The following is a 20,517-nucleotide window of genomic DNA, read 5'->3' as shown; positions in this document are numbered from 1 at the left end:
ATCTCAGTTTCAGCTATTTCTGATGGAATACCCTGTAACCTTAAAGTCTCTTGAACAGATACAATGAGTGCGTTTACCAACGCTTCCTCTCGGGCTATGGCAGATGCCGAAACATCCTCCTCACTGTCTGAAGAGACAGGACCCGAGACACCAATACCAGATGAAGTACCTGCAACTGCAGAAATAGGCTCAGAGTCTGAATCCGAGGTTTCAGATAATAAGGGGTTAGGCGGGGGTCGCTTTCTTGCGCCCTGTCCCTGACAAGCCACTTCCACCCGGGACACAAAAGTTTCCATAATGGCTGACAAAGATTCAATTGTCAATGGGGTGCTGGAGGATCCCGCAGACCCCTCGAGGGGATCCGGAGGAGATACATGAGTGGCAGGGTCCATGTTAATACAGGACACTTTTGCCAGCAATAAACAAAAAAACGTTTTTTTTTTTTTTTTTTTGTGTGTCTCCCCCTAGCGCAATAGCGCCCCTCAGAGTACCTGCTTCTCGATCCAAGAGAGAGAGAGAGGGACCCCCAAGGCTCACCAACCGATGCAGTGCAGTTTCCAACAAACTGCAGCCAGCGTCTGTCTTACACAGACTGGAAGGAGCTGTTTGCTTTTTCCCGGGCAGAAGGCGTGGCTCCGCCCCCTGTGTACGCCTTCCGGCGTTCCCAGCCCTCCACGAGGAAGCTGGGCTCACAAAACATGGCCGCCCCCATAGAAGAGACATAAGACTCCAAAAACATGGCGGCCGGCGTGACCTGAGGACATACATGCATTCGGTCTACGGCAAAATGGCGGCGGACCGCCGATATCGTCTTCCCAGCACATCCACCTGCACTCTGCTGAGAGGTGACATATGGATCTACAGAGATACACTGCACATAAGGTAGGATTATACCTCCTATGTTTGCTGTAATGTTACAGTCTGCTGGGTAGAGTGTTAGCTCTTGAACCAAGTCCACTTCCCACAAACACATGCTGTATTACAAGGGGGACTTGTAAGTGTCAGATATATACTGACCATATATGGAGGGGCCCATAATATATACTGCCTCATAAATGAGGAAAAAAGGGAACGTTTTACTCACCATACCGAACCGACAGGCACCCTCTCTTCATAATACCCTCTCCACCGAGGTGGGGGTTTGTGGACGCCTCGACTCTCTGGTCCTGGCGTCCAAGCGAGCTTTTAACTCGCAAAATCAGTCCCTTTACTGGGACTCCGTTGCGGCCGACTCAGCGCACTGGTCTGCACGCGCTTTTAGGCAGAAACCGGGGTGACCACTGGATCTCACATCCAGCCCGTCGCCCTGCCCCGCATACTTACTTGAATATGTCGCGGCCGACCAAGCGCAATGCCTGGTCTGCACGCGCTCGTAGGCCGGCTGGGGTGACCACAAGTGTCGCCCAGTCCGGCATTTTTGCTTGAAGATCTCACAGGAAAAAAACACTGGAGAAAACTACCTAAAAAATGTCTTTTTCTTAAAGAAAAAAAGTCTTGCCAGGACCAAAAGATCCCAGCAAGGAACTTAGGTCCTTACTCCTGACTAGACAGAAAAAAACTGATTCCCTGTAGCAGAGAGAGGGAGGATATACCCTCAGGGACTGCCCCCTAGGGTGGAGCCAGAACGTTTTGTCATTCTGCCTAGTCCTACTCCTGCGGAGACAACATAACCCAGCTCTTGAGAATCAAGAAGACTACGTCTGTCAATGAGCGATAGAGAAATGTGGTTCTTTAACTTCTATGGTTTCAGTTGAAAACAACTCCTATGATTTGGAATGACAAACAGAAAAAATAGACAAAATACACATGGCGTTAAAAGGGAGCATTATGCGTGCATTTTTTTTACTCTCTCCAACTGTGGGCTTGGAAAGACTGTACTTTTTCTAAATGCTCAGTATGCATTCTGCATTCATAGAATATGGTTGCACGTAGTGCCAATGTCCAGACCATGTCTACCACTGACGTGGGCCACACCCGGTTGCCTGATGCCTAGCAAGAGCAGGAAAAAATGGCAGTGTGGTTGGAAGGAGGTCTAAGTTACATGAACACTGGATGTTCTTCTGTACAGATTTCCCTTGTGTACGTAGCCTTACTTACAAACTATGTAGGTTTCAGGTGACAAACTGGGAAAACCTTAGAGAGTATTATCTAATCTTAGAAAGTAGAGGTAATGAGCCAGTCAACAGTAAGTGAATTCAAACATGCTTGGAACAAATATAGATCTGTACTTACAAAAAAACAAACACATGTAAATGAAAGAAAAAAAAATGGAGCATACTCGATGGACAACTTGGTCTTTTGTCACCTTTCTATGTTTCTATTTAGATATGTCTTGTTCGGGCCTTATCTGGGGGTCAGCATCTATTTCCTGGAGATGATGATTTAGAGATATCATAGTCATGTAACTCATGGTGCTAACACAGTAGCCTTCGTAATCTTGGTTGCATACAATATATTGTCTTACACACTTTCTGCTGCTTCTCACAGTGTTACGTGTCAGAAAGAAACTGTAGAAGGTAAAGAAGGGATGACTGGGGACTAAGGAAATGCTTCCTTCTGCCAGCAGCAGACTTGGAGGACATCATTCCCCAGGTGCACTTTTCTCAAATTGACTTTGAGACTCTGTGCCAAGAAAGAGTTTTTTTTTGTTTCCTTTATATTGAAACAGTTGAAATTTATTCATGTAGGCTCAGAGTAAAGTAAGTGCTAGGACCGGCCAAGATTCAAACTATGTATGGGCAGAGCCGATTGTACCCAAGGTAATCTACTGAGCAACTTGGAAACAGCAAGCATGTTGGATTTCTAGGATGCGATTATTGCCAGTGGGTATAACCCCCCCCTCCCCCAAGAGAACACAATAGCTCCGCAGGAGGATTTTCCCATTAGCACTGACTGTGATGTTGGGGGAATTAAGCATTTCTCTTTCTTGCAACCTGTGGTTGCAGTAAAGAAAACTGCATAATCTATTGCCTGCCTTAAGAAACTGGGAACATCCTAAATAGAGGCGTATATATGCTTATTAGCTAGGAGGTCCTCTGTTTTTAGGCTGCATAAAAGCAGTCCTGAAGTTTCCAAAGGACCTAGGGCTATGTCACAAAACAACAACTTGCCAGTAAAAGCCTTGCTAAGAAACACATTTGTATTCAGTGGCTCCCAGGTAAGCCAGGAGTGTGTAATGTCACCCCCTCACTAGTGAGCAAAATTCAGCAGCATTCTGGCCCAGTAAGGGAGCAATTCAATAGATATTAGTAGAATGCTCTGCTACACAATTCTGCTCCTGGCAATGTGACCTCAGCAGCAAAAGGGCCTGTGTGACATGGCTGTTAGGCTGCTCATCTTCTTTTCAGAGTCCCAGTGATTTCAGATGGCTTTGAAACCTATGGTGAAGCCAATTCGCTTTGCTTTATTTATGTAAAACCTTTATTCCATGAGGGACAAAACGGTTTGCTGTAACTGCTTTAAGGTATTAGCTGGAGCTTGGCTTCAATTTGTTACTGTATTTAAATCTTATAATACATCTAATACTCCCCTCCCCGAGACGGGGACAATGCTGCAGTCCAAAGGTCCTCTTAGTGTTTGCTCCTCCAGAGTGGGGGCACTCTAAAACAGGTGTTGTGTTACTGGCCAAATTACCAGGGGAAAAAAGAGGCGGGGAAAGCTTAAAAAAAGAAAACAAATGCACCCATCACATTTAATTATAAGCTGAAATAAATGACATTTTTGGTTTTGGGCCATTTTGAGGACCAAATTAGTAAGCCTAACCTGAGTCTCCAATTTTTTGGATGGAATTCATTTTAGTTTTTTCAAAGCAAGCATCATGATATATTTAAGACCTGACATTCATCTTCTGTCAGATGCCATACAGAATACATCAGTACGTAACTGGCAATGCAAAATGAGAGTACGGGCTTTGTTTTATTAGATAGTGTGACTGTGTGGTGTATTAACCTTATTCACAAACATTTTGGAAAAATAAAATTTTTGAGTTTTCAATAAGTTATAAATTGTCTTCTAGTGTCTCTTTTGAGGTTATTAAAAGAGGGGAGAAGGATTAGTGTAATATTTTTCTCAGTGCTTTTATCCCTTGTTTCCTGTCCCAGGTACATGGGGATGCACAAGGACTAAGCGCTGGTTCACATATATGTGATGGCAGACATTGCATGTGGTTCGCAGCGTGCTGTTTTTCAAATCACATGTGATGTCTGTGCGATTCAAATTCAGCCATACAGATTGTATGGCTGAATTCACATTGGATTCGGACCAAACTCGCAGAGGACCCTTTTTTGGGGGTATTTGTCGCTTTTTTGCGATATGCGAACTGATCTGGGGGTATCGTTACCTTTGTATTGACACCCCCAGCGATTCAAATATGGCAGTGTGAACTGCCTGCGAGTTGAATGCGTTACGGGAACCCGCAGTGGATTTGCAGAGTTCCTGCAACGCATATGTGTGAACCGGGACTAGGACTAAAGGAGATTTCTCTCTAATGGATACAGAAAAAGCAACAGAACATTCATTTAGTAGAGTGGGATTGTGTTAAAACGTTTGTCACATTTTTATCACTAAATTAAGATTAAAATCACACACAAAAAATCCCCACTACCAATATCAAAATAAATACTTATACCTGGGATACCCTGACTCCCAAAATATGTACAACAGTGGATATATGCAGACTCTTACCCATGCCTTAAAAAAAAAAAAAAAAAAAAAACAACTAAAGAAAAGGTTTAGGCTGGAGTTCGCTTTTAACAATGTAAATCAGGAAGACATAACAGGGTAATACATTTAAAATCACTTATCAGTGCACATTTCTTTTAAGATTTAATCACCCTCAGTGAAAAATGAATGTATTATGCTAAAATAAAAAAAGTTATCTTTAAAGGTGGTTGTAAACTATAAGTTCAAAGTTAAATCAGTGAGGGCAAACATAAATCTTTAAGAATACACAGTAAGTGCTAGATAACAGTAGATTTTATAGTAGACTCCTAAAAGCAACAGCAAAACTCAACACTTAAGCTAACTTTTCTAACGGGCTGCATTTTGTGTTTCATGCCTTGGACTCTGCCTTTTCTGTGTTGGCAAGAGCAAATAAACTGTACAAAAGCAAAGACACGTCTAGCAACAATGTATAGGATGCATATTTAACAAATTGCTAAAAAGAAGTAAACCCACCAACCCAATAAAAACATGTATTAAAAGCATAGGCCTTACCAAAGTAAACATACTAAAAAAAAAAAAAAAACACTCACTAGTAATACTAAAAGAAACATTTAGGATAGAGGTTTTTTTTATTTTTTTTGGTGACCCCGATGTGTTTTTTTTTAAGGGAATGTGTGTTTTGCCCATGCAGCAAAAATAAATATATTCTCTTTATCCTCCTTCTCCCCATCTACTCATACTCCCCTTGCCTTTGAGGTCCCTTTCACACTTGTGCGACTTGTCCTGCGACTTGGGACTGCAAAGTCACATGTCAAGTCATACTACATGATTTCCATTGAGTACCATTCATATCTGTGCGACTTCAAGTCGCAATGACTTCAAAGCAATCCCTACACTACTTTGGTCCAACTTTTATGAATTTTGAGGTCCATAGATATAGGCATTGCTTCAAGTCTAGTCAAAATCACGGCCAAAAAAATTGCACGACTTTTAGGTAGCACAAGTGTAAAAGGGGCCTGAAATCCCTCTGTAAGCTCCGAGTTGCTACAGGTGGAGTTTACACAGGGATAATTAACTCTGACCCCACTTGACAGTACAGGACTAATCACAACTGCTGTCACAAGACTCAAGCTCTACCATAACCAGGTATTTTTCTTTGATTAGTGGCTGAACAGATCAGTGGAGGTGGGAAGAAATGATGACTAAAGTGCTGGGGCTGGAAAATGAACACAGAAAATCCCAAACTCACTTTTTCTAAAGATCTAATGAAAAAAAAAAAAACAAACAATAAGAATGCATTATAAACGTTATCAATAAGGCAATAGGATATGATGCTTGCTAATTGATTAAAGTTCTTAGACCCTACATTTAAAACATATCAAACTTCACATAGATACATACACCACATGATCAAACTCCATAGCTCACTGACTGACTAACAGTTTGGATGCTGACAACCTCTTCTCCCACATTAACCTGCTTGTCATGTCCTCGACCATAAAAGCAGCACTGGATCAAAAAATCATGATTCCAGAAATTTTACTGCCAATAAAATTTAAACAAAATAAAACCCCTGGGCCTCATGGCTTTGCTGCCACATACTAAAGTATAAAATATATTCTGAAATCCTACCTCCCATGCTTAAGAAAGCCTACAAAAGCCTATTAAAACTGACCACCTTAATCTTAAGAGTTTGGCTGCCACTATATGCCTGATCCCTAAACCTAACATAGATTCCACCCATTGGGGCTTCTACAGGCCCATTTCTATACTCACTTAAGGCTGGGTTGACACTGCCGCACAGAGCAGCTCACAGCAGGGTTCCTGTGCATCCCTGCTCACCTTTTTAGGCCCGATTTCAACAGACCAGAAGACACACAGGACTCCTGTGCAATTTGCACTGGAGCCGCTCCAGAGGTATGTGAACCGACTCCATAGAGAGCCGGTCACAATCTCCTGACATGCAAATTTGATGCAGGGAAACCCGCATTCCAGTTTGCAATAGTGTGAACCCAGCCTTTAGACATGAAATATCTGGCTAAACTCCTGGCGGAGGATACATTATATACAATGATCAGGTGGGTTTAATGTACACATGCCTGTGATAACACCTGCAAATAAACCTCCTTATCCATGATGCTGGAAAATAAAACATTCCTGTTATGCATGTTACTTTGAAATCCAAAACATATTCAACACTATTTTGTGGCCCTTTCTTTTCTATGGACTACAAAAATAGGACTTCGGACATAATTTCCACACATGGAAGAAATATACTCTTCACCTTCAATATTCTTCTTTCATATTCCATACTAAAATGCACTCATTCTCAATATTTAAATGGCACAAAAAAGGATCCCTCTCCTTTTCACACTGGTCATGGAACCCTTAGCTCAAATGATTACAAACAACCTCCCAACATCCACATCATAAAAATGGGGGTCGCCCATAAATTTTAACTTTTTGTGGAGAGAACAACTCCTCACCTCAGATCCCTTCACTACAATCCCTAACCTTCTTAAAACATCTATGATTTTGGTAAGACCTGGAAATCAATAGTAGCAAATCTGATGATCGAACAGAAGACTGCTAGGGCAGGGAAATACATGTTACTTAAACTCCTGCAGCTCGAGACTGGCTGTTGTATGAAATTGCACTACAAAGATGGCGGAATTATAGTGCCATGGACTGTAAGTCTGCAGTATGCACAATGGACTGCCATCTTGGTTTCTTTTGTTCCATATTATTTTTCCAATTGCAAGTCCTTTGCTTTCATGAGCTGAGGCAAAAATACCTTCCACTTTACAGGGCTTCTTGTTGGCTACACCCTGTCTATTCTGTAATCAGTGTTAAATGTCTGTATGCATGACCAAAGCACTGACTTCATTTGAACAAAGCTACCCCAGTGATCTGACAAATGACAAGTTCAGTAGTGTAAACCAAAAGATCAACCCCTATGCATACTTTGACACCAAGGGTTGAGATGTCATGCTGATAAAAGTGATAAAGTGATTTATCACTTATTGCGTTTTCACGTTTTTATTGCTGCTCGCTAGTGGAAGAAATTCCCTATTCACATTCAATTTATTTAATTGTCAAATATCACTCTGTTTGCGCAGTTCTTTTTTGGTTAACACCGAATTTTGCTTTTCTTTGAGATGTCATGCTGCCTTGACACATTGCACTGCGATTGGGTTAAGGTGCCTATGCTATCAGTGTGGATATAAATTCTGGGGTATGTTCCTGACACTCATTAGAACTGAAGAAATGGCTACAATAAACTGTGGATCATTACAAGAACGAGTCCAGCTAAATGTGACTAATTACTATATGCTACACCAATGATCTGGATAAATGGGAGCCTTCCCAGACCTTAGTTGTCTGTGCTTCGGAGAATTGGTTCTGCCTAAAAAAAATGTAATCAATGTGCTGAAAGACTTCATTACTTTAAATTTTTTAATGATTACATTGAAAAAATAAACCCTGACCTCCAACATGTTCATGTTGACCCACAACATGACCCACGCAAGCAAGTACGACACACTCTTCTCCTTCTCTCAGTAACTTCCTTGTTATAATATTCTGAGCTCAGTCAGTAACTTCCTAGAAAGGATCTGCGTCAATGTCAGGTCAATCAGGACCAATCCTGTCATGTCAAACAGATAGGCAGAGAGATGGGTCAGGAGAGCTTCTTGTACCTACTGGAGTGGCTCATATGTCTGATGATGCATACACAAAGCATATTCTACCTACTTTTTAATTTATGATCCACATACTGTTGTAGTACCCTAGTCCACCTGATCTGGAGGGAATGCCTACTTATGATGCAGGAGAAGAATTCCTAAACACACCCACTGCACAATTTTTGCTGGCCCTCATGTACAAAAATAGCCTGATGATTCAGAATACTTTATCCCCAAAAATAAAATGTAAATAATAATAGAATGTCATTAAGAAGTTTCTCATGGCTACCAATCAAAGTAACACCTGCAAGATGTTAATGTGGCTAGTGATACAGGAAGAGAGAGATGAAATTACATAGCACACATTTCATAGGTGTTTGTGAGGTGCTCTCTGAATTCTGACTATGGTGAGTTGCAGATAACTCCAGGTGAAGTGGCCTACCTGATTTTAGCAGAGTTATAGTGTATCATAGATAGAAATATAGGTGATCAATGAATAGTTTCACTTGTTGACTAGAATTGCTCTTTAAGCACAACTTTTTGTGTACTTATCTTTTGTATGCAGTCTTAACAAAATCTACTTACAAGAAATGTATTCCAATCAATAAAATTCATATTTCTGTATTGCAGCTTGAGACATACATCCAGGACAATATGAAAAAGGAGATGGTAGAGATGCAGAAGCATGCAGTGCAAAACCATACAGCTATCATGATGGAGATAGGGACAAACCTGCTGAACCAAACTGCAGAGCAGACAAGAAAACTGACAGATGTTGAAGCCCAGGTAAATACACAGAACACACATTCTCTGACATATTGAGCTTTGTGCTTGGTGCTAGCACCATGTTATTACTCACACTGATGAGAAAACAAACACATTTTACTTATATGTCAAGTTCAAGAAAAAATGTTTTGCCAAACCAGGTCATGTAAACTTTGCGATATTTATGTAAAATATGTCTGCCATCCAACCGCACAGGAAGCAACAAGGTCTGTAAAATGCTCTATAAATCTCTGGATCAGACTTTTGTTTCCATGCTTGCCAGACTAAAGCAGATCTGTTCTCTATAAATCAGCTTAGCTAGATGTTGCCATCTATCCCTAACATGGGTAAAGTTATATGCTGCAATAGTAACAAGAACATTTTGTCTTTCAATGTGAAGAAATTGTTTTTTTTTTCAAAATGGAGATTTGCAACTCTAAGTAAAACAGTGAATAATCAAATAAGTAATAAAATAATTACACTATGGAATAAATATTAACACTAGTAATAAAGGCACTATGAAATGACTGAGAAGTGCTAGTTGCAGCAACTAAAGACCACCTTTTATAGAAGCAAAACAACTTATATTTATGCCAACAGTAGCAGTGATCCAGTGGTTATCTCCTTGTCAAAAAAAAAAAAAAAAAACCATGGCAGCAGTCAACCATTTAGTGCTTTATTGAAACTTCCCTAAAGTGGGGCTCCACAACACAGAATTTCCTAAGCTAAACGAAAATTCAAAAAGTTATGCGAAAATCATCAGTACATTCGACAGCTTGACAAACGTCATTCAAAAGTAGTTCTACATTTTGTTTAACATTTGATTTTGGAATTAGTGGCAGTCCCCGGTTTACAAACAAGTGAGGTTCTGTAGATTTGAATTCGTATGTAAGTTGGAACAAGTACATTTTTTAAATGTAACTCCAGCCAAAAAGTATGTTTTTTTTGGATAGCATAGGGAAGAGTTAACACCCCTGTAATATTTGTTTTGCTGTCTGTACCCCTGTTCAGAAGATTACAAAGCACTATCCCCGAGACAATTGTATTTTGAAAATGTTGGGTTGTTGTGGAAACCAGGATTGGTGATAAAATTTCAGTGGAGACACCTTTTTCCAATGATAACCCTTACAGTAAAAAATTTCCATTCCTAGGGGTAGATTTGCTCTCCCTTCCCATTGTCTCCCTCCATTTGTAAGTAGGAGTCATTTGTAAGTAGGATGTATATAACTCGGGGACTGCCTGTAATGGACTTCCTTGTTTTTCTAGTGTGTAATCAAACCATTGAAACTATACTGACAGGTAAAGAAACAAGAATCTACCATTAACACTTAAAATAAGTTATCTGCAACACGCTAGAAAACTGTGCAGCAGTAGACTAATCATACAGCATTTAGTCCTAAACAGGATGTCCCCATGAAATTTTAAGGGAACATGATTTTCAAACAGAAGAACCTCAAAGTTAGATGCCTAGAGTTCTTCGTAGGTGAACCGGCTGTCTAAAAGTTTGCCTGCCATAAATTAAAATCCATTCAATATACTGTGCTCTAGGAATGGTTTCATATATTTATAACTGCACCTTAAAAACTGGAACATTTTTATGTTATTTTAGGTGGACTAATTCCTCCCTCAACTTTTTAGTAGTACATATCATAAAAGTGTTTCTTGACTCAGTTTAAGTGTGCCTTCCAGAAATTGCATCATTGATAGTGATAAATGGTACCATAAAAAAATGGCCAATGGATCAGGAAGGTGGAGGAGCTGAATCAGATGGAAGACTTGGTTTTGACAGAAACCGGAGACTTACACAAAAACCTGGTCCTTCTGGAACATGATCATCTATTCAGAGGAAGATAGGGTTCCTAGTTCTCACTAGTTAATTGAGTCTATGTATCACGTTCCTCATTTCTTTTTTTTCTTCCCCTTCTTCTCTACCCCATTCATTTAATTTTCTCTCTAACTTTACCCCCCCCCCTCTCGGTTCTCAGTCTTTTGTTCCTATTATTTATGTAAAAATCTAGTCGTTTTCTGATCCATGAGGGGTCTCCCCGGGGGTTGCTGCATTTTTATCCTCTTGATATCTCAGGTTTTTTGGCCCCCTAGGGTCTCTTTCTCTACTTCTTTGTTAGGACGAGGTCAATTTTGTATTGTCCTACTAATATATCTCAGTAACTTTGATAGACAGATTGGATTACAATTCATGTTTCTTTTTGGTATGTGTCTTTTGTTCGGATGCTTTGTTATCAATATATATTTTTTATGTGTGTTCCCAAGGAAACTGCCTTTCTTATATAAAAATTTGAAAAAAAAATGCACTATACATGCATTATACAGCATGTACCTGTATAGAAAAATATACATGCTAGAAACAGCATTCACACTGTCAATGTGTCCTTGCATTCAAATTTAAAAATGTCACTCCTATAAAGATGTTACGCTGACACACGGACAACTGATTTCAACCAGAATGAAACAAAACATAAAAAAGTTTGCTCTCCCAAGGACATTACAATGTGAAATCATATCCTCAAGTAATATTTAACTTGACGGAAATGAGTAATGAGGTCTTCCTGTCAACAGAAACAAGCCCCAGATGAAAGAAGTACAAGTAATACTTACACAAATAGTATTGTCTGAACAGCATGCGGCATGATGAGGCAAATTCTGAAAACATCCAAAGTATTGTCTTCCTTCCGAGAGATTGACATCAATTAAATAAATAACATTCCTTAGTGTGATCTCATAAGATGACAAATGTCTCAGAAAAAAAGACAACACTGAAAGGGGTTGTCATATGCTGTACTTTTAAAAATGTTCAAGTGCTGGATCAGTCTTTTCGGTTATATATTTGGATTACCAACTAACAGGAAATTATTGGATTTGTAAATTTATGCTATTCAGTCTGACAGGGAATACTGGAAATTAGGGTTTATTTTTTATTGCATTTTTGCCTAAAAAGTACAATAAAGCAATAATAAACCCAAAGACAAAAAACTATTATATTGCAGCTTACTGTTCATTAGCTATAGTGGCTGCATTAATTTCCTTTTCCCCTCTGTTTTTACCTTGTGATCCGGTGAACACACCTCCAGTATTAGCAAGACAACTCTGGAAAATGAGCACAGGGGGCAAAATGAACAGCAGTATTGTCAGTCTGGGGGGGGGGAAGTCTATTGTTAAATGTATTAGCAGATTTAAATACAATAACAAATTGAAGTCAAACTCCCGCTCACACTTTATAATCAGTGACAGCAACATTTTTTTTTTCTTTTGGGATAAAGGGTTTACATGAATAAATAAAAGCTGATCATGTTAAGCACCCCTGCCAGTGTTAAATGGTTTGTCTCATGTATGTAAACGGATAAATTCTGCTGGAGAGAAAAAAGAAAGCCAAGAAAAAGAATGCAGCCATCACATCTAAGAATTGCCAAGCTGCAATATAATAAATGTTTGCTTTTGGGTTTAATATCACTTTAGGTAGCATTATGAAATATGTGAATGAAGGACCCTGAAGACTCCAGTGCTATTTTATCCAAATTTATTTTTGGCCTTTGACTTCCCGGTGATCACCCTAAAGCAAGCTTCACTAAATAGCGGACCTTGACCAAGTTATAGTTCTATCCTAAATGACAGCCAGCCAACCAATAAGTCCTGAGTGCAGAATCACCTTCTCTGCAGCAGTCATTGTTGGCTAGGAGCACCAGCATCCTAACAACCAATGATGTAAAGTGCATGCTTGCCCCCTGCAGCCTGCTTCACCCAGCTCATGTCCACTGCCTGTCTGGCTTCTTGAATGAAGAACAGATAAGTCATGCAGGGGTTGATTTACTAAAACTGGTGAATAGTGTAAAGTCTGGTGCAGCTGTGCATGGAAACCAATCAGCTTCCAGTTTTTTTTTTTTCAAAACCTAACTGAACAAGCTGAAGTTAGAAGCTGATTGGCTACCATGCACAAACACACCAGATTTTGCACTCTTCAGTTTTAGTAAATCAACCCCACAATAACTACATCTCTCTCTTCCGAGTAATAGCACAAACATACGATTTGAACCTCTACTGTAAGAAAGGTTTACTGACCAGACCTCCTTGAATTGCAATTCAATACCCCTGCCCTCAAGTTTTATATATATATATATATATATATATATATATATATATATATATTTAAAAATGTCGTAAGGGGGGATGGGTGCGCTGATAGTGCGTTGAAGCTGCTCCCGGTATTCAGTGCTTTTGAATATAGATAAATGTATATGTGGTGTGGGGTGCGCTAAACAACAAATAAATAATGAATATATAACATATATCTATGTGTGAACCAAATCAACAAAAGTAAATATATATAACATATATCAATCTGTGAAGCCAATTAATAATGCAAATCCATTGGTGCATAAACATAAAAGTTCATAAGTGTCCATAAATATTTTGCAGGTGAGTAGAATTTTATTCTATCCGAATAATACATGTATCCACCACCGAGTGAAATTCATCCTTACCAAACGGAAATAAATAAGGTGCAACTATATTTTCTTGTGCTGAAAAAATATCCAATCTCCTTGTGAACAAACACCACATGTAAATCACCAAGAATTAGCCTCTTACCAGATGGTAATAGGTATGCACTTGTTCAGTGAAACCACTGCCTTGCTTCCTCTTTAAAATCCTGAAGTGGGATGTAGAACCGCTCTACCTTTCTTTCTCCACTAGATGGCAACGAGTACCAGCAAGAAACACAGCCTCATCCTTCTTTACAAGCTCACAAAACCACCGTGTATTAAAGGAAAAAAGAGGGCTAATAGTGTATTACCCTTGAGATTTATTCAAAAAACAGTTGATAATGCACTTACAATTAGATGTCTTGTATTCAGCATAAACATAGTCATACGAATTCCTGCAAAGGCTTGCGGCCGGCTGCAGCACGGACCGCAAGTTGTGTGTGACGTGTGCGCCTCCTAATCTGACCGGTTTCTTCCCATAGGACTTCTACTGAGACAGGAGTGACTGTAAGGAAGCAAGGCGGTGGTTTCACTGAACAAGTGCATACCTATTACCATCTGGTAAGAGGCTAATTCTTGGTGATTTACACGTGGTGTTTGTTCACAAGGAGATTGGATATTTTTTCAGCACAAGAAAATATAGTTGCACCTTATTTATTTCCGTTTGGTAAGGATGAATTTCACTCGGTGGTGGATACACGTATTATTCGGATAGAATACAATTCTACTCACCTGCAAAATATTTATGGACACTTATGAACTTTTATGTTTATGCACCAATGGATTTGCATTATTAATTGGCTTCACAGATTGATATATGTTATATATATTTACTTTTGTTGATTTGGTTCACACATAGATATATGTTATATATTCATTATTTATTTGTTGTTTAGCGCACCCCACACCACATATATATATATATATTTAAAAATGCCATGCAAAAGTAAAGTTACAATGCATGTAAAAATGCACCTTTTTATGGCTTAAGGCTCAAAACTAAAGCGAAGGAGGAAGAGAGTGGTACTCTATATTCCAACAGATTTGTTTAGAACTAGACTCATTTAAAAGAGCCCTACATGGGATGATACAATGCCCTCTTTCCTGAGTACACCAATCCAAAACTTAAAAAATACTACACTTTAACCATTCATTTCTTTCTTTTGGGTTCTTAAATGTGTAAATATAGGCGTGTAAAACTAGGAAAAGGTATAAGCAAGAGGGTTACCACAAAAGCCTTTAACTAGAATTTTCAAAAAGAACACAGAATTGTGTGAGTTTTGTGTGATAGTTCCCTGTTTGAATGTGTATATGGCATAGTCTTTTACAATTTTACGAATATATTGCATATAAAAAAACACTCCAGAGTGTTTACATTTAATTGGAACATTTTACCTTGGATTCCTAAACACCCATGTGCTATTATTGAGGATTTTCTATACGCTCCACAATGTCCATAAACAACAGCAAAGTGACCTAACCAAAGTTAAATTATTTTCTTCAGTAAATGACCAGAAATCATGGTTATGGATACCTATGATATAGTTAAAATAATCTAATTGCCTTGCTAACTTCTAAAAACAGGTATTCAACCAAACAAGTCGCCTGGAGCTTCAACTATTGGAACACTCTTTTTCAACAAATAAACTTGAAAGACAAATATCTGATCAAACAAACGAGATAACAAAGCTACAAGACAAAAACAGGTAAACGTCTGTATAACTTTGATTTTAAAAAATGCCTTTGCGTGTATATAGTGTATCTAATGAGCAACATATTTTCATTCTGCATTGAGTAGGAAGTTGTTACTACCCCTATCAGATTTTTCAATTTCTGTCCTATTTGAAGAATTTGCCATTACCTCCTGTTTTGTTGGCATAATAGGACATGCACAGATGTTTTTCCAAATTTAGGTAAATCCCCTCTCCTAAAGAAAGAATTTTGTCTCTTTTGTAGACAACTCAAAAAGTTGGACTTTCTTCCGAATCTCCAACGCAATTACCGGGCATGCTTACTTACCCGTGTTGTGGACTGGCATGTTGACGGTAAGATACTATAAAAGGCTGGATTCTCTTTGAACATGCCCAGATCCAACAACCACTTAAAAACCTTCTGAGGCATTTGTGGCAACACCTCTCCGCAGAGACTAAATTGCACCCTTTCATAGGGCCTACGCTTGATGTCTACCATAAATCCTTCTCAGCTTGCCCCATCAATCCAAACTTTGGCCCCCCTAACACAGCCTTTTTACCGGGCATGTCTTCTGTCTATTGTCTATCTGGCCACACGAAAAAAAAAATTAGGGCGTCCCAGTTTTTTCAGTGGAAAACAAGTTTTTCCTTTGCATGCCTTAATGCTTCCCTTGCTCCGCACATTCATTTTGGACATGCACCCAAATAAAACTTTGTTAACCCAGGGCACACCAGCAACCTGGACTAGACCCCTGACCCTACACAAGACTCTCTGCTGTAGGAAACAAGAGACAAGTAATTTCAACACTTTACTCCTCGCTATTTGGTGATCTGTTGGCTCATCAGGGCAGTTCTAGTACAGCATGGAGTACAGCATGGGAATGGGACCTAGGAATCTCCCTCTCCTCTGAGGAGTGGGAATAAGTGTGCATTATCATACACAAAGGCTCACCAAACATAGCCTCACAGAAATGTGGTTACAAGGTCTATACGTGCTGGTACAGGGCTTCGCGAGAATGATTGTCCAAACTCACTTCCACTTGGTACTGTTGGACTCACTTTAAAAACAACCTCACTGTATCGAGACCTATGCCCCTAGGTGCTGGTTGTTGACATGCACCTTGGGCCCATATGGTCCATCATTGCTTAAACCATGGGGAGTCCTCTCTTCTATCCCTGAAACATACAAGCGCCACTCAGTTGCCCTACTTCAGAGGGGGGGGGGGGGGGGGATGAATGAGTCTATACCTGCTACCCCTGAACCCTATATAACCTCCGTGTTTTCTTTCATCCTCTTCTCCCCTTTCTCTTTCCCTCCTCTGCAATACTACATTATCATACTCTTCTCCTCCCCTCTCTGTAATTGACCATGTCAATGACACTACTGTATTGCAATAACTTGTGCCCTGCCTTTGATCATTTCTACTTTTCTAATCTGGCTGGACATTGCAAGATGTTAACTTTTGTTATTCATTCTCTCCTTGAATGCTAGCTCCTCCTTGTTTTTGTAGACCATGTTGGTCTTCCCTTTCTGTTTTAATACACATATAGGACCTGTAAAGTCCTGTAGTGATATGTTAATACTGACTCTGTAAGCCTGATGTTTTGTACTTCCCAAGTTTTATATATCAATAAAACTCGTATAAATGTTGGATTTTTATTTTGCTTTCCATCCCTGTGATAGAGGCCACCAGGACAAACAGAGTGAACCTCCACAGCAGAGACCCAGAAATCAATGACAATATAACAGACGTTCTAAAGCCTCACTACTCTATCCAAAAACTAAAAAGAACATTTTGCTTTAATGGACACACATGCAAGCCTAAGCCCCATCCTTTTAGAATTAACAAGTAACACTAAACTCCATTATTAGTGATGCATTGTTGGGTTCAATTTATGGATATTTGATGCTGTGCCTAGAAAGGAATAGCTAGAAAAGCATGCTTAATCATGTAATTTAAGCACCCACCAAAGTGTTTTGATTGGTCTTACTTTTCCAGTAGATTTCTGACAAGCTGATAAACTTGTTTTGAACACTGTGGCATAATGTTGGATAACACATCTATTACTTGTGCACTGCTGGAGTGCAAACAGCCCAACACAATGTTTTTAACAAGGTGATTATTACGGTGATCAAGCTCATTTCCGCAGTGATCAATAGAGGAAATACCATCTGTTTTCATAAAACAGCAATTGTGCCAGAGTTCAGGGGTTCTTCCTCAGGACGGAGATAAAAAGCATTTCCACAGACACAATGACATTATTCTCTCTCTCTCTGTCTGATACATCCCGTCCAGTGCCTGGAATATTTATGTGCTGTGAGAGAGAAATAATGACTAGACTGCAGTGTAAACATAAACTGGAGTGCAATAACCTAGATTCATTCTTACAGAGGAATGGGACAACCTGAAAAATGGTATCAAGTTCTAAAATAGAAGTATAAATAGAAAGGACTCACTCAGTGTTAAAAAAAAAAATCTAATCTGAAATAGAGAACGGTGCACATAAAAAAACTACTCTGAAGAAGAGAAAAGGTACATATGCACACAGACAGTTATACATACACATATTACTGAGAAAAATATACATGTGTTTGAGTACAGCAAAGATTGAATATCAGTTAAATACGTAGCACTTATCAAATAAAGTGTGCCGACAATTTTGTCAAATTTTCATGTTTCACCCACAGCACCACTTCAGGCAAACCATTCCATATCCGTATGGATGGATTGACCTTACCAACAACACAAACTACTGAAAGCTGAGGGTCCCAGCGTTCCCCCACCAGTCTATCCTTTGCACATTACATATTTATAATTTACTGCAACCTGTTCTGAGAGAAGTGTGTCTTCAACAATTAATGACAATTCCTTCTAAACATGCTAGTTCCCTGGCTGGTTTGTTTATTAATCTGCCTATGAGTAACTGACCCACTAGTTTTCTTTTAAAGTACTGATCATGCATACATACTGTATGTTTCTATGCAGCAATGGGATCCTTTGGTGTTAATGATAATATACAAAAAAAAAAGCACACAGGTGGGCGCAATCGTCTAGTGCATTACCCAAGATTTATTGAGAAAACATGAACAAATAGTTAATCACAAAATTAGAAGTAAAGAAGGCATTAAAAAAATATGAAGCACAATCTAGTGGAGGAATCATATGAACAAAAGATGCCGAGGTGCTGGTAATCGGGAAACGCTTCGGGGGTGCACCCCCTTCCTCACAGCTAGGCCCTTTTTAGCTGGCCCAGCCCTCCGCTCCATCATTACAGAAACTGACAGCAGCAGGAGCCAATGGCTCCCGCTGCATTTGATCTGCGTGGTGAGGAGGGACACTGAGCTGGGAGAGCCACTGCTCTCATGCATAGCGCTGGATCACGATAGGGCTCAGTTAAATATAAGGAAGGGGGCTGGGGGATATCAGGCACAGACAGTTTTTACCTTAATGCATAGAATGCATTAAGGTAAAAAAAAAAAAAACATAAGGCTTTACAACCACTTCAATCAAACTTTACACAGCTATACTGTATACATTGTTTGTTTTGGATACTGATCATTTACAGCTGCACAATGTATATAATTATATATATAGTCATTGATCATGATTGGACAAAAGTGTTACTCATAATAACCACATTCCCAGTTTAATTTTCAAAATAATGAAAACTGTTTTTTTTCTTAAAAATGAGAAGTTTGGAAAAAGAATTACACCTTTTCTCCTTGTTAGGCCTCCCTTTAAATCTTTTCTATTTACATCTCTAAGCCATCAAACATATGCGAGCATCACATGTTTGTGTACCTGCATTCCCCTGAGTATCATCATTTAGCTCAAGTAACCCCTATTTGTCATTACTACATACCACTGCCGAAGCAGGCAGCAAGCCATCTCTGAAACAAATACAACTTGACAAAATAAAGATGTGATAATAATGCTGACTTCATCAGTATTAGCTTTGTAAAGGTTCCCTCTTGATGCCAGGGTTAAACCATGTTATCTAGACTTCCATATGTATTAGGTTAGTGGAGATTTTTAACATTCCAGTAGCTACATCTGTTATAAATAGAATGTAATAAATACCCTATGCCGTCTGAACAGACAACTGACATGCCTTTTGTCACCTTTCTAATGCTTTGGGAATACATGACTAGAATGTGCAATACAACAATGCTTAGGTGAAATCCATCAACAAACAGCTGCTGAAATTTACCAATAGTACACCAAACATGTTAAACAAGATCTCAACATACTTTTAAATGGCTTTTCAGCATTACTAAAGAAATCTAGGTGTGTAAAACACAGGATTGTAACATATACCAGGCAAGCCAACAGACACTTACTACATTCTCAGTCTGGCTAGAAATAAAAAGGGATATTTACAAAGCACTGCATGGAACACTACTGAAAATTATCCGGTTTGGCATTGCTTAAACATTTAAAGCAGTAGTTGTAAAAATCTTGATATTCGAGGCGCACTATCAATATGTAGCTTTAGGGAAAAAGGTAAGAAGCAATAATGCGAAAGTAAGGCCCCTTTCGCACGGGCGTTCTGTATGTCCGTATATCATTCCATCCATTTGCGGATGATATACGGACATAATGCATGTCAATAGGATTGCGGATGTCAGCGGATGACTATCCGATTTGTGTCCTTTCAGTTCTGTTCCGTTTTTTGGAACGGAACAGAACCCTATTTTTCTTCCATTTAAAAAAACAGAAAGGACGCAAAATCGGATGTCATCGGTGTCATCCGCAATCACATAGACATACATTATGTCCGTATATCATCCGCAAACGGATGGGATGATATGCGGACATATGGACTGAATGACACAAGTGTCATCCGTGTCCGTAAAAAAAAAAAAAAAAAGCGCCGCAGCGGACGAAATAAACTGAGCGGCCGTGTGAAAGGAGCCTAAGTATTGCTTTTTTATGCATGGTCACATTGGTCCAGCTTGGACCAATGCGAGTATTCATGTGACAAACCTGGCAAATTCCCATGAAAACTGGAAATCTCTGTAGTATACGTTACTACAGTGATTGCAAACAGTATGTCATGGCACTCTACTAATGTGGATAGGTGGTAGAAGGAAACATTAAAAAGGATGAAGTGGGGGAAAATAGAAAAAACGGAAGGAAGTGGGGGTTGTTTAGTTCCAATCTGTGGTGGGGAGGCAACATTCAGTGGCTGCCAGTTGGAGCAAGGAGGAGCTCTGGA

General features: G+C 39.4%; 3 protein-coding genes across 3 annotated transcripts in view; 1 reads left to right on the top strand and 2 right to left on the bottom strand.

Annotated features, from left to right (window-relative positions):
• Positions 1 to 20,517, bottom strand: part of MCPH1 (microcephalin 1) — a 592,087-nt gene that overhangs the window by 217,125 nt on the left and 354,445 nt on the right. The window lies entirely within an intron of this gene.
• The window catches only part of TMEM14A (transmembrane protein 14A), a 1,080,999-nt gene that overhangs the window by 844,935 nt on the left and 215,547 nt on the right, over positions 1 to 20,517 (bottom strand). The window lies entirely within an intron of this gene.
• Positions 1 to 20,517, top strand: part of ANGPT2 (angiopoietin 2) — a 74,568-nt gene that overhangs the window by 18,507 nt on the left and 35,544 nt on the right. The window contains exons 2-3 of the mRNA XM_082249373.1: positions 8,976 to 9,131; positions 15,191 to 15,312. Of these exons, the coding sequence (XP_082105499.1) occupies positions 8,976 to 9,131; positions 15,191 to 15,312 (278 nt within the window). The remainder of the gene's footprint in view (positions 1 to 8,975; positions 9,132 to 15,190; positions 15,313 to 20,517) is intronic.

The sequence above is a fragment of the Pelophylax lessonae genome, assembly GCF_965119305.1.
Source record: "Pelophylax lessonae genome assembly, chromosome: 3".
NCBI lineage: Eukaryota > Metazoa > Chordata > Amphibia > Anura > Ranidae > Pelophylax > Pelophylax lessonae.
The sequence above is the reverse complement of the archived record's forward strand: the minus strand, read 5'-3'. Positions and strand labels throughout refer to the sequence as shown.